The following is a 20,454-nucleotide window of genomic DNA, read 5'->3' as shown; positions in this document are numbered from 1 at the left end:
GTTCACCAACTGCCTCATGATTGCAGGTTACGGTTGCCAACTCTGGGTTAGAAAACTCCTAGAGTTTTTTGTGGGGGTGGGGGGAGGAGAGGGAGCTCAGCAGGGTGTGATGATGCATGCCCCTCCCCTTCAAAGCAGCCATTTTCTTCCAGGAACTGGTATTGGTATTCAGGAGGCCAGTTGTAATTCCCAGAGATCTCCAAGTCCCACTTGAAGGTTGGCATCTGTACTACAGAGAGCACAGATAGGGGAAATTGGGAGGAAGACCAGAACTGGTGGGCTGGAGACTGTGGGAGGAGGGGGCTCATGGCTGAAGCCTCAGTAGGTATGACGGCATTTGCTCTTGTCCATCCCTCATCAATGTTGCCTTGCTCTCTGTCCACTCCATTGGTGGGGACCGCGGTGCTGCCCTTCCTGCGTTCTCTATCCCCTTATAAAAGCACTCCCACCCAGTGGTGGGATCCAAAAATTTTAGTAACAGGTTCCCATGTTGGTGGTGGGATTCAAACTGTGGCATAGCGCCAATGGGGCTGGCCGGGGCATGAAGGAGGCATGGCCAGACATTCCGGGGGCGGGGCATTCCTAAGTGGGGCTGTGGCAAGGACGCAGCCACTGCGCCGGTCCTTGGGCGGGAAACAAATGCACGCAGGCACAGGCTGCCACACACACCAGTGCACCTCCTGCTAGACTGCTTCCAGTTCTGCGCGCTACTGCTGAGAGGAAGGACGTAACTGGCAAAAATCACGTGGCAAAATCACCAATTAGTAACCCCCTCTCGGCACACACAAATAATTAGTCACCTACTCTCGGGAACCTGTGAGAACCTGCTGGATCCCACCTCTGCCCCCACCCTTGGTCTGGATGTATACGTTTTGCTCATGTCACTTTGGAAAGTGCCCTGCATATTCATGGCTTAGTCATGCTTATAATGAACAATTGTTATTCTCGGTCCTCCCCCCCCCCCCACCGGCTTTTGAAAAGTATCCTATGACAAACAAGGGAATGCACAGGACACTGTCACTATTGAACAAAAAATCTTGTGTTGATCGGCCAAAGATGGGCACAAAACAACAGTCGGCCCTATAAACAAAACTGCATTATAGTTCTCTGCTCTTTAATCTTCAAGCATTCATCTTGCTTCCGGAAATATCTTTGTTATGGCTGATTCTCCACTGGCGCTCTAGTGCACTGTGGAACAGGAAGTGCATCGGGACAAAAAAACCCGTGTCCCGGTGCACTTCCTCTTTGCAGCACCCTGATCGAAGAGGCGAGATTTCTTGCCCTGACGTGCTTCTTCTTGTCCCACACGCGTTTCTCGCTTTCCGTGGGAAAAGGGAGAGCACGTCTGGTGCGACTTTTTGCGCCAGAGCAGGGCGAGAGTGGGGAACAGCTGCAGAGGGGTAACCGGCATGTGAGAACTTCACAGTACGTCATGGTCTTGATGCCAAATACGTACAATGACACAATAAGAAACGTTGCTCGGAGACTGAGTTTGTGGCAGAAGGCTTATCTCTTAAAAGCTTGAGGGTCTGGTGGTGAGGATAATTGTATGAAAGGGAAGAGGACGAAACAGGTTTGAACCAGCAACCCATCTGACTGCATTGCATTGTGTGAGGCATACCACACCGCATTGTAACATTGCGCATATTTGGCATCAAGCCTGCGATGCACTTATTGGATTCTCCCAAGGAAGATCTTTCTGGAAGCAAGCTGAATTCTTGAAGGTGAAAGAACACAGGCGCATAACAGTTTTGTTTCTATGATTGACTTGTTTTGTGCCAATCTTTAACCAGCCTACACAGGATTTTCCAAAAGCTATGGGCCAAAGGGGATCCTTCCCAATGCGACTTTCCGCGATGCCAAGCCCTTTCGAGGAAACGTGATACTTCAGCCTCTCCTCTTTTTGGAGCCACGGACGTCACCTGACTAGATGCGAACCCTCCGTAGGGGTTTTGCTGTCGGACGAGCCACTGAGCGACTTGCGAGGCAAAAGTCAGGAGTTCCTGGGTTATGGTGGGCTGGCTGAGGAACGCCAGCAATGCATAGCTGGTCATTTCAATATCTGCAGATGGTGCGCGAGGGTAGAAGGAGCGGAAGGTTTCTGGTGCGGGCCGGATTTCCCTTTCCCAGTAAAGGAGGCCTCCTGAGAAGGCAGAAGAAATCAATTAGGAGGAGGAGGCGGGAAATGGCAAACCACCTGCAAATGTCACTTCCCCTGAAAACCCCAAGGGGGCGCCATAATTCAGCTGTGACTTGACGGAACTTTTCGCCACCACTATAAACAATATCTGCATCTATAAACTGTATGACAATTATAATTCACTAGCGGGGCCCGGCCACGCGTTGCTGTGGAAATTATCCTTCTCATCACAGTCTGCAACCCACACAGATGTCCATGCAGGTCCAATGATCTGCAGCATAGCCTTTTGGGGTGGTCAAATGGAATCTCTCTTTCCCTTTTCAATTGACATTGTTATATGGTGGTGTCTTGTGTTTTTAGTATAAGTTAACCCTTTCCATTCCACAATGGAACTGTCCAGAGTGTGAATCCCGCTGTCCATGAGGCTGGTTGACATGCACAGTCCTGGCTTGGGGAAGGCAGAACTGGGGCAAGGAGGCTATCCCAGTCAGGCAGCAGAGGCAGGGTGGTGAGGCGCTCAGATCGAGGCCAGCTCCCTGGGTTCTTAAAGGGCCATGTGCAAAAGAAGCGGAGCCGGTAGTGTTGGTTTGCCCCCACCCCGTGGATTTTCTTAGAAGAAAAAGGCAAACTCCAGCTCGCTTTTAGTAAAAGAGAGCTGTGGCAAATATGGTGAGGAAGTGGGTAAGTGGTGGTTGGATGTGAGGGAGGGCAGAATGAGGTGTGTGAGGATGAGATGGATGTGTATGAGAGTATGTGTGTTGTGTGGTAGCAGTGGGTGAGGCACAGAGTGAAAGTTACCTGCATGTGGGGGGGGAACCCCACCTGACGTCTCACACGGCAAAGTGTGTACATGTTTCACTTCCACTCGTATTACCTAACAGTATTACCTATTTACTGTTTTCACTGCTCATCATTGCCCATCTGCACGAACATTCTAAGCCCTCATACCAAGCCCTCAGGCCACAGACAGGCTGCACGAACATTCTAAGGGTGACAGTTGAACACAGCCAGCTTCATGGCCTGGTGCGCCAGGAAAAAGACGTTTTACCTGGCTCAGGTGTGGACTTTCGGCGATTTGAAGGTCCAATTACCTGCCCAGAACGGGGAGGGACGTCCTGTGAAAATTTGGGGGCGATCCGTCCAGCCGTTTCGGCGTTAGGGCGCGACTAACAAAGTCACTGTTAGCTTTTTATATATATAGATTGACGTCACATATTAAATTATCGGGCCACCAGTTGTCAGGCCTTGGCTCGATTCCGGGCCAAGGTCACACCTGGCTTGCTATCGCCATTGCCTGGGGCCGAATGGCTTTTCTATTGCTTGCTCGTAATTTAGCCAATTACCGGTCCTCTTATCTCCAGCTTCCTGGAGGAGGGAAGTGTCTGTCGCGGCTGAAGTTCCATGACAATGCTCCTTCTCACTGTCTCTTTATTATGCAGATTGTTTTGAGAATGAACGGGAGGGGGGATTGTTGGATAAGCAAGTGCTTCAAGGTATATGCTGGGGCCAGAAGACAAAACCCTCAGCTGTGGCTTCTTGAAACCAGGATCTGACACAGTTCAAAGAAAGCTCTTGAAATATTCCTCTTGAGTATTGACTGAGTAACAGATCCTTACACCAGTTTCTTTTTATGGGTGATACTATAATGGTTGATGGCTAACTCCCAAGGGTGTAGCTAGGAAGAATGGAGCCCAGGCAGAATTTGAGTTTTGCGCCGCCCCCCGGAAAGCAACCACCCTCCCCCACCATGACCAAACAATAATTTTTTTGCCCCAGGTCATTTCAAAGGGGATTGGGGGGCAGGGAGGCAAGGAGAGCTGGGTCTGCTCATGGATCCTGTGATCCATGGGCAGAGCAGGCTGGCTGGGGGTGGGTGGGTGGGGGCTGGAGAGATGGGACTGCCCAGAGCAGGCCTGGCTGGGCTTTTGGGGTGGGGAGGAGGGAGGGACGGCTTCTGCTGGGCCCCTGCAGGCTCGGCTGGGCTTTTGGGGTGGGGAAAGAGGGAGGGACGGCTTCTGCTGGGCCGGCTGGGCTTTTGGGGTGAGGGAAGAGAGAGGGAAGGCTTCTGCCGGGCCCCTCCAGCCCCAGCAGGGATTTGGGGGTGAGGGAAGAGGGAGGGAGGGCTTCTGCCATGCCCCTGCAGGCCCGGCTGGGCTTTTGGGGTGGGGGAAGAGGGGTGGGGGAAGAGGGAGGGAGGGAGGGCTTCTGTCAGGCCCCTGCAAGCCCGGCTGGGCTTTTGGGGTGGGGGAAGAGGGAGGGAGGGCTTCTGCCGGGCATGATGCTGGCAGGGGATGATGGGAACTGTAGTCCATAACATCTGGAGGGCCAAGAGTTTGACACCTATGTACTAGGGAGACTGAACCTGGGACCTTCCACATGCCAAGGATGTGCTCTTCCACCGAGTCCTTGGAATCATAGAGTTGGAAGAGACCTCAGGGGCCATCAAGTCCAACCCCTTTCAATGCAGAACACACAATCAAAGCACTCCTGACAGATAGTCATCCAGCCTCTCTTTAAAAACCTCCATAGAAGGAGACTCCACCACACTCTGGTAGGGCATTCCACTGCCGAACAGCCCTTGCTGTCAGGAAGTTTTTCCTGATGTTTAGGTGGAATCTCTTTTCCTTCACTTTGAACCCATTACTCCTGGTCCTAGGGCATTTCCCCACTCTCCACGATCCCCCCTATGCCGCGCACTGCTCTCATCCCTGGCGCGTCCCCGGGCGTCCCCATGACCCTGCACTTTGCGCGGGGTCATCAAAAGGCACTGTTTACAAGAGCGCCAGGGATGCCGCGTGCTGAGGGGGCGTGACAGCGTCAGTGTTGGGGCAGCTGCGCTGTCGCCAACCCTGCCGTGGGGAGTGCTGGGGGACCCCAGGCTACCTGAGGAAAGTAGCGCAGGGCTTAAGGTAAGTGGGGAAAGGCCCCTAGTCTCTGGAGCATTAGAAAACAAGCTTGCTCCGTAGTCTACAAGTTCCCAACTTCTTTTCACTCGTGTACCCCTTGGCAACCCATTTCCTGAAAATTGTACCCCCATATTAGCAAACCCAGTATGTAATTTTTTTTCACATTTGCCCCAAATGCTCTGGCACAGACCCCTGGAGGCACATGTTGGGAGCCACTGCCCTAAAGGATTAAGCCAGTATGTTGAAGAAAACTGAACCACGGGGCACATGAAGAGAAAATGTGGGTATGATCTCAGACCCCGTTTGTCTCACTGACTTTGGGCATCAGATAGGGAAGAGAAAGAGTTCGACTCTAGATATATCAGGGTCAAAGCTGAAACACAGTGGCGGGACCTTGATAGTTTCTATGTCACAAGCCACCTCTTTATCAGTTTAAAGGTCAACTATTGGATAGAGAGTTCTCCACCTTAATCACCGCAGCCAAGAAAACGTGCTCCCCCCTGTATTTTTCTCTCCCATTTGAACAGGGCTACTTGGCACACTACCTGTATTGCTTAATAAACCCTGTTCAAAGGAGAGCCATAATGCTCGCCAGGTTCAATGTTATGCCTTCTGCCTTGTTACATGGCAGATTTAATAAGCAAGGAAAGGATAAAAGATTGTGCCCATGTAACGATAGCTCAGTTGAATCACTGGCCCACCAATTACTTCACTGTCTCAGATTCAAGGAAATCAGATCCAAGTATGTGAATCTCACTCCTTTACATTTACCCGATCTTCCCGATTTATTTAGATTACACTACTTGTTGGACAACCCTGATCCTTCTCTCTGTATGATAGTGGCAGACTTTCTCCTGGAAATTACTAAATGCCAGTAGATTTCCTTCGTCCTAACATGTATATCCTGTATTGTATATGCTTTTAAATCTGTTTTATTATTGTTGTACTGCTGTCTATGCCAATAAAGGCTTGCTTCACTTCACCTCTTTATTAAGGTACCCCTTACCCATTTTAGTAGCCACATTTTTCAAGCCTTCCAAGAGCATCTGCCGCCGTTCTTCATCCTCGGCTAAGCTATAAGTATATGCGAGGAGAGCCTTTTCGTAGGTAACGTCGGCGCCCCCGGCTGAAGCCGTGTCCAAGCAAGAGAGACATTTCTGCACCACTGGATACTAAATTGAAGAGGAAGAGGTTGGACTCAGTCACAGAGGAATCAGAGTTGGGAGGGGAGGCACATCTAAAGGAGAGACCTAGGTCGATTCCGCACGTGGGTTATCAACCTAAGTTCGAGCTGCGTTCGACCTAAGTGCTCCGCACAACCACTGGGATCGACGTGGTTTTGTACCAGCTTTGCCCCGTGTAACGGTCAAATTTCAGTTGGGAACTACTGCTTTTTCAGGGAACCACGCTCGAACTCAGCTCGATTCCAGTAAAGTGCGGAATCTCTGGTGCCAGGAGTCCCCCATTCAGCCAATCACAGCTGTTTTGGGCATGCGTACAGCTGGCCAATAAAAAAACGCCACCTTCGTCCCTCCATTCCTGTGGCAGTTTTTTTAATAACGTGTGTGGGGAGAGACGGAACATGGCCGTAGAACAGTAGCCAATCGGAACGGAGCGGCGAAGAGGCACAGGATGATTCCGCCCTCTGAGCTGGGATCAAGCTGGTTGCAGTGGGGAACAACAATGGCTTCGACCTAGGTTAGTACCCTTCTCAGGGAACTGGGTCGAACCTATTTTACTCGTGTGCAGAATCGCCCCGAGTGTTTTGGGCAACATAGTTCAAGGCACCCTGATGACTTGAAATCTGGGGAACAAAGAGTCTGTTTGTATATCTCGGACTCTGTGCGTGATATGGCTAGTGCCCTGGCATCAAGAAGAGATTGCGCTTGAATTGAAACTGACACAGAGTTTTTTAAAAGCGTTTCAGAGAAATTAAAAATGCAAGTGGAAACTAGCAGTGGAGTAAATTCATACCGAACTGGGACGTCCAGCCTCCAGCAGTGCCGCAGCGACCCTGGCAGTCAGTAGAAGGGAATAATTTTCTCCTTCCTGTTAGCGAAAAACAACAACAACAACAGTTCAGACAATTAGGCTGGAACATTTTGAAGAAGAAGAAGAAGAAGAGTTTGGATTTATATCCCCCCTTTCTCTCCTGCAGGAGACTCAAAGGGGCTTACAATCTCCTTGCCCTTCCCCCCTCATAACAAACACCCTGTGAGGTAGGCGGGGCTGAGAGAGCTCCAAGAAGCTGTGACTAGCCCAAGGTCACCCAGCTGGCGTGTGTGGGAGTGCACAGGCTAATCTGAATTCCCCAGATAAGCCTCCACAGCTTAGGCGGCAGAGCTGGGAATCAAACCCGGTTCCTCCAGATTAGATACACGAGCTCTTAACCTCCTACGCCACTGCTGCTCCTTTTTGGCAATTTTCTCATTTCTCCCCCCCTCCCATCCCCACACCTAATTTGTTTGTCCCCCTAAAAATCCTGAACTCACTTTGACTTTAGGCTAAATGAAACCACAGCTCTGTGGATGGTTTTTGTCTCTCCTGACATCCCCATGTTTTGTGTCTGTGTGGCCCTTTATACATGCAGTGCGTACCCCTTGACTGTCAGCTTTACCATGGGTTTTCCCCATGTTTTGGGGTTAAATGGGATTTCCCTGCTGTGAAATGTCCCCAACTGAGCCACCGTTTTATCCACTCCTTCTATCTGTGCAACCTCCAGTTGGGAAGGCGGCTCTCTGCTGCCATGTGTGTGTGTGTGTGAGTGAGTGAGTGCGCGCGCACATGTGTGCACATGCACCATCTTGGGCCTAGCGGTATTTTGCTAGACCAGGGGTAGGGAACCTGCGGCTCTCCAGATGTTCAGGAACTACAATTCCCATCAGCCCCTACCAGCATGGCCAATTGGCCATGCTGACAGAGGCTGATGGGAATTGTAGTTCCTGAACATCTGGAGAGCCGCAGGTTCCCTACCCATGTGCTAGACCATGTGAATTTCAAGTAGATTTCACCGGTCTTCTGCTCCAGTGGGGGACCAGCAGCATTCAAATTAAAGGGAAAGCTCTTCCAATTGCTCTGAGCTGCTTCCAGAAAGAGTGGGGGGAAACGTTGTTGGGTGGGTGGGGGAAGGAGGAGTGAGACAGCCAATCGGCCATTCTGGCAGGGGCTGATGGGAATTGTAGTCCATGACATCTGGAGTGCCAAAGGTTCGCCACCACGGTTTTAGAGGTTTCTGAAACCCTGGAGATTCTCTGATCTGGAGTATGGTGAGTTCGGGAGAGGGGAAATGTGTGTGTTACAGAGAATCCAACCCAAAGGGAATGTAAGCTCCTGCCAGGTCCCTCCCTTTCCCCAATTGTGTCCTCCCCAGTCTTCACTCCCAAATCTCTAGGCATTTGCCAAATTGGAAGTGATAACTCTAGCTCAGGGGTAGGGAACCTGCGGCTCTCCAGATGTTCAGGAACTACAATTCCCATCAGCCTCTGTCAGCATGGCCAATTGGCCGTGCTGGTAGGGGCTGATGGGAATTGTAGTTCCTGAACATCTGGAGAGCCACAGGTTCCCTACCCCTGCTCTAGCTGCATCCAAGGGGTTTTCCAAGTACCCCCCCACTCCTCAGTCTAAAAACTCAGCAGTCTAAAAACAAAAGATCCAATTTTCTTCCATTGATGAAGAGGGTATGATGAAGCTGCTGCTGCATATACCCTGTTTCCCCGAATATAAGACATCCCCGGAAAATAAGGCGTAGTAGAGGTTTTGCTGAAGTGCGAAATATAAGGCATCCCCCGAAAGTAAGACGTAGCAAAGTTTTTGTTTGGAAGCATGCCTGATGAACAGAACACAGAAATATAAGACATCCCCTGAAAATAAGACATAGCGCATCTTTGGGAGCAAAAATTAATATAAGACACTTATATTCGGGGAAACACGGTACATGTTTGCCCTGCATATCTAGGTTTTCCTAGCATTTCAGAAACCTACGAAGACCTCTTTGGCCAGAGTCTGTCACAACATATAAGAAACAGGTGGCAAATCACACTTTTAAAATATCCACAGCATCTTTTCCAGCACAGAGATGTGTGTTCTGTGGAATCTGTGCCGCTTTCTTACTGACTTGTAGCACTCTACGCAAACAGCATTGGGATGAAAGACAGTGGATAGAGGCCAGCTCTGATTCACGCGTCAACCTCTGTGCAGTCAAAAGGAAGGGGCGGCAAGGGGGAGGTTTCAGGCTATACTGTGTCTCAGATAAAGATGGTAGTACCATCAAATGAGGTGCAGCAGTTGAGAAAATTGTGCCCTTCCACATTAGAACATAGTCCCAAATTAATATGAGGATTATCATTCATTTTTATGCGCTGCCTTTGTCAAAACCATTATTTTGTGCATTATTGAACACAGTACTTTACTACAAGAGCATTTATGTTTCATTGTGCTTTTAAATAGATGGAGGAGCAGGGATAGGTAGGCACTAAAACCCAGGTGGAGCATTCTACAACAAAGAAGGTCCAGCATGTTGAGTTCTGGGTGGAGGAATATACAACCCTACTAACATCTTTTTCTGAGACAGACTATTGGCATGGCACACTGATAGAATCCCACAATTATCTTCATTGAATCTCGCTGCCAGTGGCGTATCTGCCTAGGGACAAGGGGTACACCACTCTTCTGGGCGCCACTCTGGGCGCCACTCTTCTGGTCACATGGGGGGGCGCAAAATCGGCCCCCCACGTGACCAGGAAGTCCTGCTGTCTCATTGTTTTCGCGTGCCTCGACCCCATCTGAGGCATGCAAAAAACGACGAGCACCCTCAACCTCACCCTGGACTCCCCCCTCTCTTCAGAAGAGACTGCAGGCTGCCGGCTGGGAACCCAGCCAGAAGGGGGAGTTGGGGGGGGGAGGTGGGCACCCTAGACCTTGCCCATGTCCATGGTGACATGGGCAGGGTTGAGGGCAGTGGGGATGGAGCCTGGGGGCATCAGGGGTGGAGCTATGGTGGTGGGGGGCAGAGCCTGGGGGGCATCCTGGAGACAATTTGTCTCCGGGCATTATTTGCCCCTGGTACGCTTCTGCGCTGCTATAGTGCTAAAGTGCTATTTCGAACCATTAAAATATGGGCTTTAATTAGTGTTGGCACGTCACCATGATGGCCCCAGATGGGGAAAAAAATGTAAATCAGAAGTGAAAAATGGCGGAGGAGAGTTCAGTTCAAATGGGGATCTATGGGAATCAAACTTGTAACTGTCATACAAAAGGGCACAATTGCTGGCATGGAATGAGGACCCTGCACCTGAGTCATAAAGAGAGAATAGCAGTTCTTGAGGAAGAGACATGAAAGACTAAGACCACACAGGCATCCAAAGGCTGGTAGACAGCAGAACCGGCTTCATGGGTGGATTGTTTAGCGATCATCATTACCTTCACAGCATTATTGAAGATGTCCCCGGTCTGTCGGAAGCAGCCGTCTGGATTCTGTTTGCTTGCAATCAGGATCAGGGCTCTGTCCAGGACGTTGTCATCCACATATATCCACTCCTTGCTCAGCGCCAAGGCTTTGTAGGTGAGCACTGTGACCCTGAATGGAAAGAGCAGAGTGGGGTTGGCGAGGGGGACCCCTCTCAGTGAAGAGGGAAGGCGCCTAGACCAGAGTCCCCTCCCCTGCAATGTCTACTCATCTTATAGGCTTTGCGCATAATTCACAGCAACGGCACAGTGTGTGTGTGTGTGTGTGTGTGTGGGGTGAACTTTGTTCACTCAAAGTTATGGTTGCCATCCATCCACCGAGGGGGGGGGATTCCCTGCTCTGAACTCCCTCCCTCCAGTGCTGAAGGGAAAGACTTAATAGCTGAAAACAGGGCCTTTCCCCACTTTTCCCTCTACCACCGTCGCTGCGCGCTACTCACTGCACACGTCATTTCTGGCGCGTGCCCTGGCTTCTCCACAGGGCTCTGCACGGGGTCGTCAAAAGGCGCCGTTTTCTCCAGCACCAGGAATGACATGCGCTGAGGGGGCACAACAGCGGCAGCGTTGGGGCAGCTGCGTTGTCGCCGCCCCTGAAGTGGGGAGTGCTGCGGGACCCTGCGCTACTTGGCCCGAGTAGCGCGCAGCAGAAGGTAAGTGGGGAAAGGCCCACAGAAGACAGCATCAGCATGTTGACATCACTTCCAGAACTGACGTCATCCTGTTGCCGACAACTGCAGAGATGCTCTGTATTTGGGCAAAACTCTATGGTAAAAGTTTATATAGAGGTCTTGTGCAAATACCGGAGCGTTCCAGCAGTTTCAGTGACATGATGACATCACTTCCAGATGTTGATGCATTGACACTGGACAGCTAGTAAGTCCCCACCCCATCCTCCTGGCTAGTTGCCAGGGGTACCACCAGTGATCAGATCACCAAGGGGTACCTAGCAACCCTATCAAAAGAGGTGGACAATCCCAAGTGTTCACTCAGGGTGCCTGGAGTTGAAAGGTGCCTTTTCCTCTAGCACTGTGGTAGCGAACCTATGGCACTCCAGATGTTCATGGACTACAATTCCCATCAGCCCCTGCCAAAATGGCCAATTGGCCATGCTAGCAGGGGCTGATGGGAATTGTAGTTCATGAACATCTGGAGTGCCATAGGTTCGCCACCACTGCTCTAGCAGAATAGTACCTTGGGAAACTCTGGAGGTTTCGCGCGATGCGTTCCTCCCATCCCTGATTTAATCAAATATTGAATGTACTACTCGTGAACAGACCTCATGATTTATGAACGAACTTTCTGTTAACAAACCTGATTATTGAATGAGCTATAAGACCGATTTGGATGGTTTGAACTTGGACTCAGAATGTAAGTATTTGAATGGACATTTCAATGAAGATGAAACAATATTGAATTATTATTAAAAATGTATATGTGAATTTGGAATTCTCGCACTTCACAAAGGAGTAGTGTATGATTTATGCAGCCTTAAATGTGACGTGATTATCTTGATACTTTGTAGTGTGGGCGTTACATTTACTTTTGTGAATTTCGGAAACTCTGGAGGGCAACATCATCTCTGACCTTCCCCCCAAATCCACCCCAGGTGCTCCTCTGAGTCACTGAGTTTGGGAAGTCCATCACTCACTGCAGGAAAAAGCAGCGGTTCTCAAGTTTTCCTGCCCCAGGAACCATTGGAGTTCTGACACAGGGTGCAGGCTCAATCACAAAATGGCTCATGCAGTAGGTGGAGCCAGTCACAAAATGGCTGCTGCAGAAGGCGGAGCCAACTGCAAAATATTAGGGAGCTATATAGAAGAAGAAGAAGAGTTTGGATTTATATCCCCCCTTTCTCTCCTGCAGGAGACTCAAAGGGGCTGACAATCTCCTTGCCCTTCCCCCCTCACAACAAACACCCTGTGAGGTAGGTGGGGCTGAGAGAGCTCCGAGAAGCTGTGACTAGCCCAAGGTCACCCAGCTGGCGTGTGTGAGAGTGCACAGGCTAATCTGAATTCCCCAGATAAGCCTCCACAGCTCAGGTGGCAGAGCTGGGAATCAAACCCGGTTCCTCCAGATTAGATACATGAGCTCTTAACCTCCTACGCCACTGCTGCTCCTATATAATTCTAATATATAATTCTAATAGTGACTCTGTAACGTTTTAATAGGATGCCTATTCATCTATGCAGGCAATCGAAAATCCTACATAGCCCTGCCTGCTTTCTAAAAGCACTTGGCAAAGCCAGGAAAGATGTCAGCGGGCACCCTAGTGACCCTGGACATCATGTCAGAGACCTCTGCCCCATTGGCTTTGCAAGGCAGACTTTCCTCCATAATAGCAACCCTGAAAGAGTTTCTGAATTCTCACCACAGGTTTCCTTGTTCAAACTGGTTCCCATATGTTGTGAAGGATCCATCGTGGATTCTGTACGACAGCTGCCTCTGGTATCCTGAAGCAGAAGAGAAGGTCCTAAATCCTGATGTACTAACTGTTTTATTTTATTCCTTTTCCGCCTTAAATGGTAGCATTAAGGTGCAAGTATTTGGTCTAGGGCAGTGGTGGCGAACCTTTGGCACTCCAGATGTTATGGACTACAATTCCCATCAACCCCAATTCCCATCAGCCAATTGGCCATGCTGGCCGGGGCTGATGGAAATGGTAGTCCATAACATCTGGAGTGCCAAAGGTTCGCCACCACTGGTCTAGGGCAGTGATTCCCAAAGTGGGCGCTACCGCCCCCTGGTGGGTGCTGCAGCGATCCAGGGGGGCGGTGATGGCCACAGGTGCATTGGGGGGGGGCGATGAATAACTGTAAGGAGGCAGTGAAAGCATAAAAGAAAGAAGAGAAGATTTAGAAAAATTGATTCATGTATTCCGCTCGTAACGCTTAATTTTTCTTAGAACAGCGTTCTTAATCGCATTTCCTTCATCATATTTAGTGGAACGTGGATTCAGTGCAGCAACCAATTTATTAACAAAAAAGAAAGAAACCGATTGCAAATAGTCAATCGCGGTGATTTAAGATTACTGCTGACGAAAATAGAGCCGAGGATCACTAAATTGGTAGCAGCACGCCAGGTTCATCCTTCTCATTAAGATGATTTCGAAATGTTTTAACTTTTTTTTGTATTACCTTTCTATTCTGAGTTCATAAATAGTTTCATAATGTCAAAATTCAATGTTTCTAATTTTCACCTTCCTTTACTATATTTTACGGAAAAGGTAGAAACATTAATACATATATCTTTCTGTTTAATTGCTATTAAAATTTTTTAAAAAATTTAATTTCCAGGGGGCGCTAAGTAATATTTTTTCTGGAAAGGGGGCGGTAGGCCAAATAAGTTTGGGAACCACTGGTCTAGGGTATAATCTGTGTTTGGACAAATATGAAGTGCCCTTGGCCCAAAGCTTTGTTTTCAGACCAACCTCAACAAATCTTGTTGATCTCTAAGATGTTATGGGACTTATATCAAGCTGTAGGCCAACATTACTACCCTCTGAAACTATCCCAGAGGCTAGTAGTCCAGCCCTAATCACTACACCCAACTATGCCGACCATACCAAGATGCCCAAAGCACTTGTATCGAGGGCTCATTCCGCACAAGCAGAATAATGCACTTTCAAACTGCTTTCAGTGCACTTTGATGCTGTGCGGAATAGCAAAATCCACTTGCAAACAGTTGTGAAAGTGGTTTGAAAACGCATTATTTTGCGTGTGTGGAAGGGGCCTTTGTGTCTGGAACCATGACCAAAACAAGCAAGCAAACAAACAAAGACCACCCCCCCCCCCAACCCGCCTTGGGCTGATTCCGCATGGGCCAAAAACAGCGGTGTGAAAATGGTGTGAAAACGGTGTAAACCCTTTTACACCATTTTAAACCCTTTTACACCATTTTCACACCATTTTCACACTGCTGTTTTTGGCCCATGTGAAATCAGCCTTGGCTCACACTTAAAAAAAGAGAAACAGAGAGTCTCTGCCGGGTTGAGGCCCCTTCCGCACGTGCAGAATAATGCACTTTCAATGCATTTTCATAATTGTTTGCAAGTGGATTTTGCTATTCCACACAGTAAAATCTACCTGCAAAGGGCATTGAAAGTGGATTGAAAGTGCATTATTCTGCATGTGCGGAAAGGGCCAAGTTCAGCATTCAATTAACAATGGCCCTTGCCACACAAACCTCTTAAAAACATTTCGAGGCAACGAAATAAAATGTTTCCTCTGCGGAGTTCTGCCAATGTTTTTTCCCCTTGTGTCCCGAAAACATTTTATTTCCCGTCTCCAAACATTTTTAAATGAATCCCCCTTTAAAACGATCCTTTAGCCTGAAATGTTTTCCAAACATCTTCTCTTGCTGTACGATCGTATTTGCGATGTTTTATCTTTCCTGCGGTTGTTTTCCATGCTTCTGTGCCATTCGCAGACGTCCTCCTCAGTGCCCTTTTATTGGGTCGCTGAGCTCACTTTGCGCCCCTCTTGCCTCTTTATTTTCATAATTTCTATGTGGTTATAAAAGTTTTTTTTGGGGGGGGGAGTGAATTCTTTGAAGCTCCAATTCTGTGAGCTATAGAGAACCACAGCAAAGAGAATTGAAGCACTGATTCAACAAGTTGACTTAAAAATGGTGGGGGGAACATCTCAGGGCAGCCATGAATCGTTCGAGGGGGTGAGTGCAGACAAACATAAGAACATAAGAACTAGCCTGCTGGATCAGACCAGAGTCCATCTAGTCCAGCACTCTGCTACTCGCAGTGGCCCACCAGGTGCCTTTGGGAGCTCACGTGCAGGATGTGAAAGCAATGGCCTTCTGCTGCTGCTGCTCCTGAGCACCTGGTCTGCTAAGGCATTTGCAATCTCAGATCAAGGAGGATCCAGATTGGTAGCCATAGATTGACTTCTCCTTCATAAATCTGTCCAAGCCCTTTTTAAAGCTATCCAGGTTAGTGGCCATCACCACCTCCTGTGGCAGCATATTCCAAACACCAATCACACGTTGCGTGAAGAAGTGTTTCCTTTTATTAGTCCTAATTCTCCCCCCCCCCAGCATTTTCAATGAATGCCCCCTGGTTCTAGTATTGTGAGAAAGAGAGAAAAATTTCTCTCTGTCAACATTTTCTACCCCATGCATGGGGTAAGAGGGGGGAAAGGGGGGGGGATTAAAATGTTTTACAAACATTTTAGGTGGTTTGTATGGAAAGGGACAATGTCTGTGCAGAGCTAGGCCTGGGCTGAGCGGGTGTATTCCCCTGCGGCTGCTCAAAGCTCCACTTAGTAGCGGTGCTGGGTGACAACTTGGAAGTAAGAGTTTGAGTCTGAATTGTACGCATTCTGCTGAATGTATATGGGAACAGCTGAGCCTCGGCACTAATAATCCAGATTAGAATGTTTCTGTTTGCATAAGGGGGGGGGGGGTTCAGAGCTGCAGAGCTGTCGTTCCTGTGCTTACTGTGGCAAACGCGTTTCAACTTCTGCCGAGCCGGTTTTGAAAGCCACTCACTCACCAGTGGACAGGCGCCCCACGAACATGCTTCGTTTTTCTTCTGTCAGCTGCTTGGTGTCATTCAGGTAGTTTAAGACGGCAAGATTGGCCAGGAACATGGCGATATTTTGCTCCCCACAACCAGTAGGCATTCGGAGAAAGTTTTCTGCGTCACTCATAGCTGTGCCCATGACGTCACCTGCAGGGAAAGACCGGATGGGAATTGGAAATTAGCAAATTAGCGAACACCTTCAGATTGCGTGTCCCTCTTCGAGACCATTTGTGGGGAATGTGGCACACACGTGGGAGCGGCCCCAACGGTTTGGAATGCAGAAAGTCAGCTCTGATAGTGCAAAGATCGCTTGGGGTGGTTTCAGACTCTTTGGGGCCCTAAGTAAAGGAATTAGGATGTGTGTTCCCTCCTTAGTGAAAAGGGAACCCTCTTTTGTTGTCTGTAATTCCTCTTCCTCTTCCTCCCTTGGTTCTTTCTCACTCCATGGCCTTCATAGCGCATGAAGTTCCAGTCGTCTCTCCTAATCAATTAACCTTGGCAACCCCGGGTACAGATCGGATGTGGCCTAAGCATGATGAAGGATTAGTTGGCTGCTAAGATAGTTGCTGGAGGCTAGAGGTTGGAGAAGAAGAGTTTGGATTTATATCCCCCCCTTTCTCTCCTGTAAGGAGACTCAAAGGGGTTAACAATCTCCTTTTCCTTCCCCCACCCAACAAACGCCCTGTGAGGTGGGCGGGGCTGAGAGAGCTCCGAAGAACTGTGACTAGCCCAAGGCCGCCCAGCTGGCATGCATTGGAGTACACAAGCTAACCTGGTTCCCCAGATAAGCCTCCATAGCTCAAGTGGCAAAGTGGGGAGTCAAACCCAGTTCTCCAGATTACAGTGCACCTGCACTTAACCACTACACCATGCTGGTCTCCAGATGACAAAGACCAATTCCCCTAAATAAAATGACCGCGTTATAGGGCCACCATTTTAGGGTAGGGGATTTTACTTCTTTCCTGTGTCCATGCTGTTTCCCTGATGGAAATCTCCCCCTAAAACTTCTGTGAGCCTCAGTAGTGTGTGCGTGATGAGGGAGAGAGGAACTCTGGATCTTCCCCAACTGTGGCTAACAGCAGTGTGGGGAGAGAGCTGATTTCTGCTGGGGAAATGGGGTGTGTGCGTGAAGGGCTGGCCCCCCAACAGCTGTACTTTGGCCCTCAGGAACAAGATGCAGATGGGAGAACATTAAAGGCTAACCTTTTAAGAACTTACCAAGGACAGAAACGTAAGCTTTTGCAGAGTCCTCCACCAGATTTTCAGGCAACTGCAAGGACACCAGTTCAGTGGCGGATGCTCCTATTGGTTGACAGCAAGACAAAAATAAATGCGGATCCTGTAGTTCTCTGGGAATGCCCCCAGCATGCTTCCCCATGCCGGCATCAACACTGACACTGGTGTAGCTTCCTGGTAGTTCCCCAGTTCAGGGATTGGCCTCCACAGAGCTGTGTGGTGCTCGCATGCTGCCATCTTTACTTTCTCTACCAGCATAGGTGCTCCTTACTCTGGTGGGGTGGTGGTGGGGAATGCATTGGAGCCTCCCTCTCCACTCCCAAAGGCCTTTTTGCCCCCCCCCATGTGGATTGGCCCCTTAGTTGTTTTAGCTTTAAGGGAGAGTTCAGGCTTAATGTGATCGAGAACCTGCTTATTTGTCTTTTTTGTTGGTCCGTGGTATCTGTAAAACTCCCTTCTAATGACCCATTTCAAATAATTCAACTGCCTTCCCATTGGATTTCTTCGTTATCCGACTTTCATGGCCAACCGTGAAGTCCAGTAATTGTCCTCTTACCTTTTACACAAATGAGAGAGCTCTGGGTCACCTCCTTTTTGACACCTTCAGGCTGTGTTTTCAGGAAAAAAAGAGAGAAGAGGCATAAAAATGATGCAGGTGCACAAAGAAAAGAAAGCAATATAGCAAAAAACCCCACACCCCTGAACATCCATAAGGTGCAATAGGCAGGGTCAGATTAGGTCCTACTGATGCCTTAAACACAGCCCCACCTTGATGTCCTGACCCTGCCATTTGCATGATCCATAATTCATTTTCCCTAAACTGCTGTTACTAAATAAAGACTTTTGCTTGCACAAAAGTGCTTTTCTTGAACAGACCAGGGATCCTGACACAAAGAAACAAATAGGTTTCCTTGCACCCGGGCAGGAGCAAGTGAGCACTGAGCTCATACTCCTGCTTTTTTACAGGTGCATTTGTCAATTATCACTACATCATCAGCATATCACGGATGACCTCATCTTGAGCCAACTTTCTGCTTGAGAATACAGGTTAGTCCCCTTTCGTACCCCTAAACACATCCCAAGACTTCCAAAAAGTGGAGCAATCCCACCCAAAGGTGGTGACTTTGGCCCCTTCCGCATGTGCAGAACAATGCACTTTTAATCCACTTTCACAATGGTTTGCAAGTGGATTTTGCTATTTTGCACAGTAAAATCCAGCTGCAAAGTGCATTGAAAGTGGATTGAAAGTGTACAAATTTTAGAAGCAGAACAGCACCAAATCTTAGAAACAGAACAGCACAAAGTAAACGCATGCAGCTGTTCACCATTTATTCTGAAAGATAAAATGGAGGTTTCTTTCACACGCAGAAAACTCCAGTCGCACTTCCCTGTGAGAAAATACTCACTTTTAACTCTTTCTCACATTCTTTGGGAAAATGGGAGGTGGGATTTGGAAGTCATGGGATGTGTGTAGATGTATGAAAGGGGCCTAACCTGTATTCTCATGCAGAAGGTTGGCTCAAGATGAGGTCATGCTAATGATGTGCTGATGATGTAGTGATAATTGACAAATACAGCTGCATAAAAGCAGGAGTCTGAGCTCAGTGCTCACTCGATCCTGTACCGGGTGCCAAAGCTATTGTTCTTTAATCAGAATCCTGAACTGTTCAAGAAAAACAACTAGTCTACGTCACCTTTTCAATCAATGCAACTGATCAACAATCCAGAGCCTGTTTATTGCCTCAAGGATCGAGACCTAACATTACCCCATTAAAAGGTTCAAGACAGATTTTCATTCAATGCTGCGAGTGGTAATAAATGCTAACTTTCTTACACAAAGGGCATTTCCAGACATAAATTCTTCTGAACAGCAAATTCCAAACCTTACGTTTTATTGATCCTTATATCTTCTTAAACATATGTCTTAAGCAGCACCTTTTAAACATTAAGATATGTAACTTATTTATTTATTTATTTATTTATTTTATATACCGCCCTCCCCCTGAGGGCTCAGGGTGGTTTACAACAAGGTTAAAACATACATTAAAACATAATTTAAATATCAATTACATAAAAACAGAACCCATTTAAAAATGTGGATGGCGTCTGGCTACCCCCCTCCCCCCCTTGTGCCCACGGGAGGCCAGATAACACGGTAGATGTATTTTTAACCAGGCTGGCCAAACGCCTGGTGGAACAGGTCCGTCTTGCAGGCCTTGCGGAAACTCTGTAAGTCCCGCAGGGGCCTGATCTCCCTAGGGAGCCTGTTCCACCAGGTAGGGGCCAGGGCTGAAAAGGCCCTGCCCCTCATCGAGGCCAGCCTGATCATTTTTGGGCCAGGGATCACAAGTAGGTCCTCCTCCGAGGAGCGGAGGGGGCCAACCGGGGCAATATGGGGAGAGGCGGTCCCTCAGGTATGCAGGGCACTTCATGCTTTTATTTCAATTTTTTAATTCACAGTGTGCTATCACTTGCCTCAACCAGCAGAGATCGGATTACTGTGTCCCGACGTCCCACGCTCAGTTCAGTGGCTTTGGCCTCAGCGGTAACCGTGAAATTCACCTGGCCTAAAAGGCAAACCCAGTTGACTTCCAAATTCTGAATGTTTTAGAACGTGCGTGACATAGGTGTGAAACAACCAACTATTGCGCAAACAATGACTTGCAACGTTCCCTGTAAGCCATGTGGCCGTGGAGATACCATATATTTTTTTTAATAGACAAGCCTTTATTGGCGTTCCAAAATACAATAAAACAATTGTCCATAGGAGACAGATAGATACAGCAGCCATTCAGAGTCTTATCAATAGTGTAGTCCAAATGGACTCATCAAAAGTGCCATTCCTATACACCTCTCCGCAGACCAGACTGAAAACCCACCAACAGAGCCCAGGCATCACAACAGCATACAGTATCAACACTCCACTATAAAACACAGAGTTTGTTAGAGTGGCACCTAACACAGAACAAGGGATAGGGGGCGAGGAAATGGGCAAACAATTGATTTGACTCCCATAGGTTGCCACAGCCTTCAGTTGTCACTCCATCTGGCAATCAATAACAAAACTACGACATCTCTCAATGAATCACCCACAGGTTATTTGACTTTGGGTGACCGTGAACCCAAAGGTTGCTGGCAGAGGTAGGCACTGTATACCAGTAGCAAATAGTTAATGT

At 48.5% G+C, this 20,454-nt stretch overlaps 1 protein-coding gene across 3 annotated transcripts in view; it reads right to left on the bottom strand.

The window, feature by feature from the left end:
• The window catches only part of LOC125436916 (ovostatin-like), a 110,296-nt gene that overhangs the window by 15,019 nt on the left and 74,823 nt on the right, over window positions 1-20,454 (bottom strand). For all 3 annotated transcript variants that reach the window (XM_048504288.1, XM_048504289.1, XM_048504290.1), the window contains exons 22-30: window positions 19,754-19,845; window positions 17,835-17,886; window positions 17,261-17,344; window positions 16,013-16,189; window positions 12,878-12,959; window positions 10,465-10,621; window positions 7,021-7,095; window positions 6,053-6,218; window positions 1,923-2,143 (exon numbers count right to left, since the gene is read on the bottom strand). In XM_048504288.1, coding sequence (XP_048360245.1) covers window positions 1,923-2,143; window positions 6,053-6,218; window positions 7,021-7,095; window positions 10,465-10,621; window positions 12,878-12,959; window positions 16,013-16,189; window positions 17,261-17,344; window positions 17,835-17,886; window positions 19,754-19,845 — 1,106 coding nt within the window. The remainder of the gene's footprint in view (window positions 1-1,922; window positions 2,144-6,052; window positions 6,219-7,020; window positions 7,096-10,464; window positions 10,622-12,877; window positions 12,960-16,012; window positions 16,190-17,260; window positions 17,345-17,834; window positions 17,887-19,753; window positions 19,846-20,454) is intronic.

This window comes from Sphaerodactylus townsendi, linkage group LG07 (assembly GCF_021028975.2).
Source record: "Sphaerodactylus townsendi isolate TG3544 linkage group LG07, MPM_Stown_v2.3, whole genome shotgun sequence".
Classification (NCBI taxonomy): Eukaryota; Metazoa; Chordata; class Lepidosauria; order Squamata; family Sphaerodactylidae; genus Sphaerodactylus; species Sphaerodactylus townsendi.
Note: the sequence above shows the minus strand (reverse complement) of the source record. Positions and strands in the feature narration are given on the sequence as shown.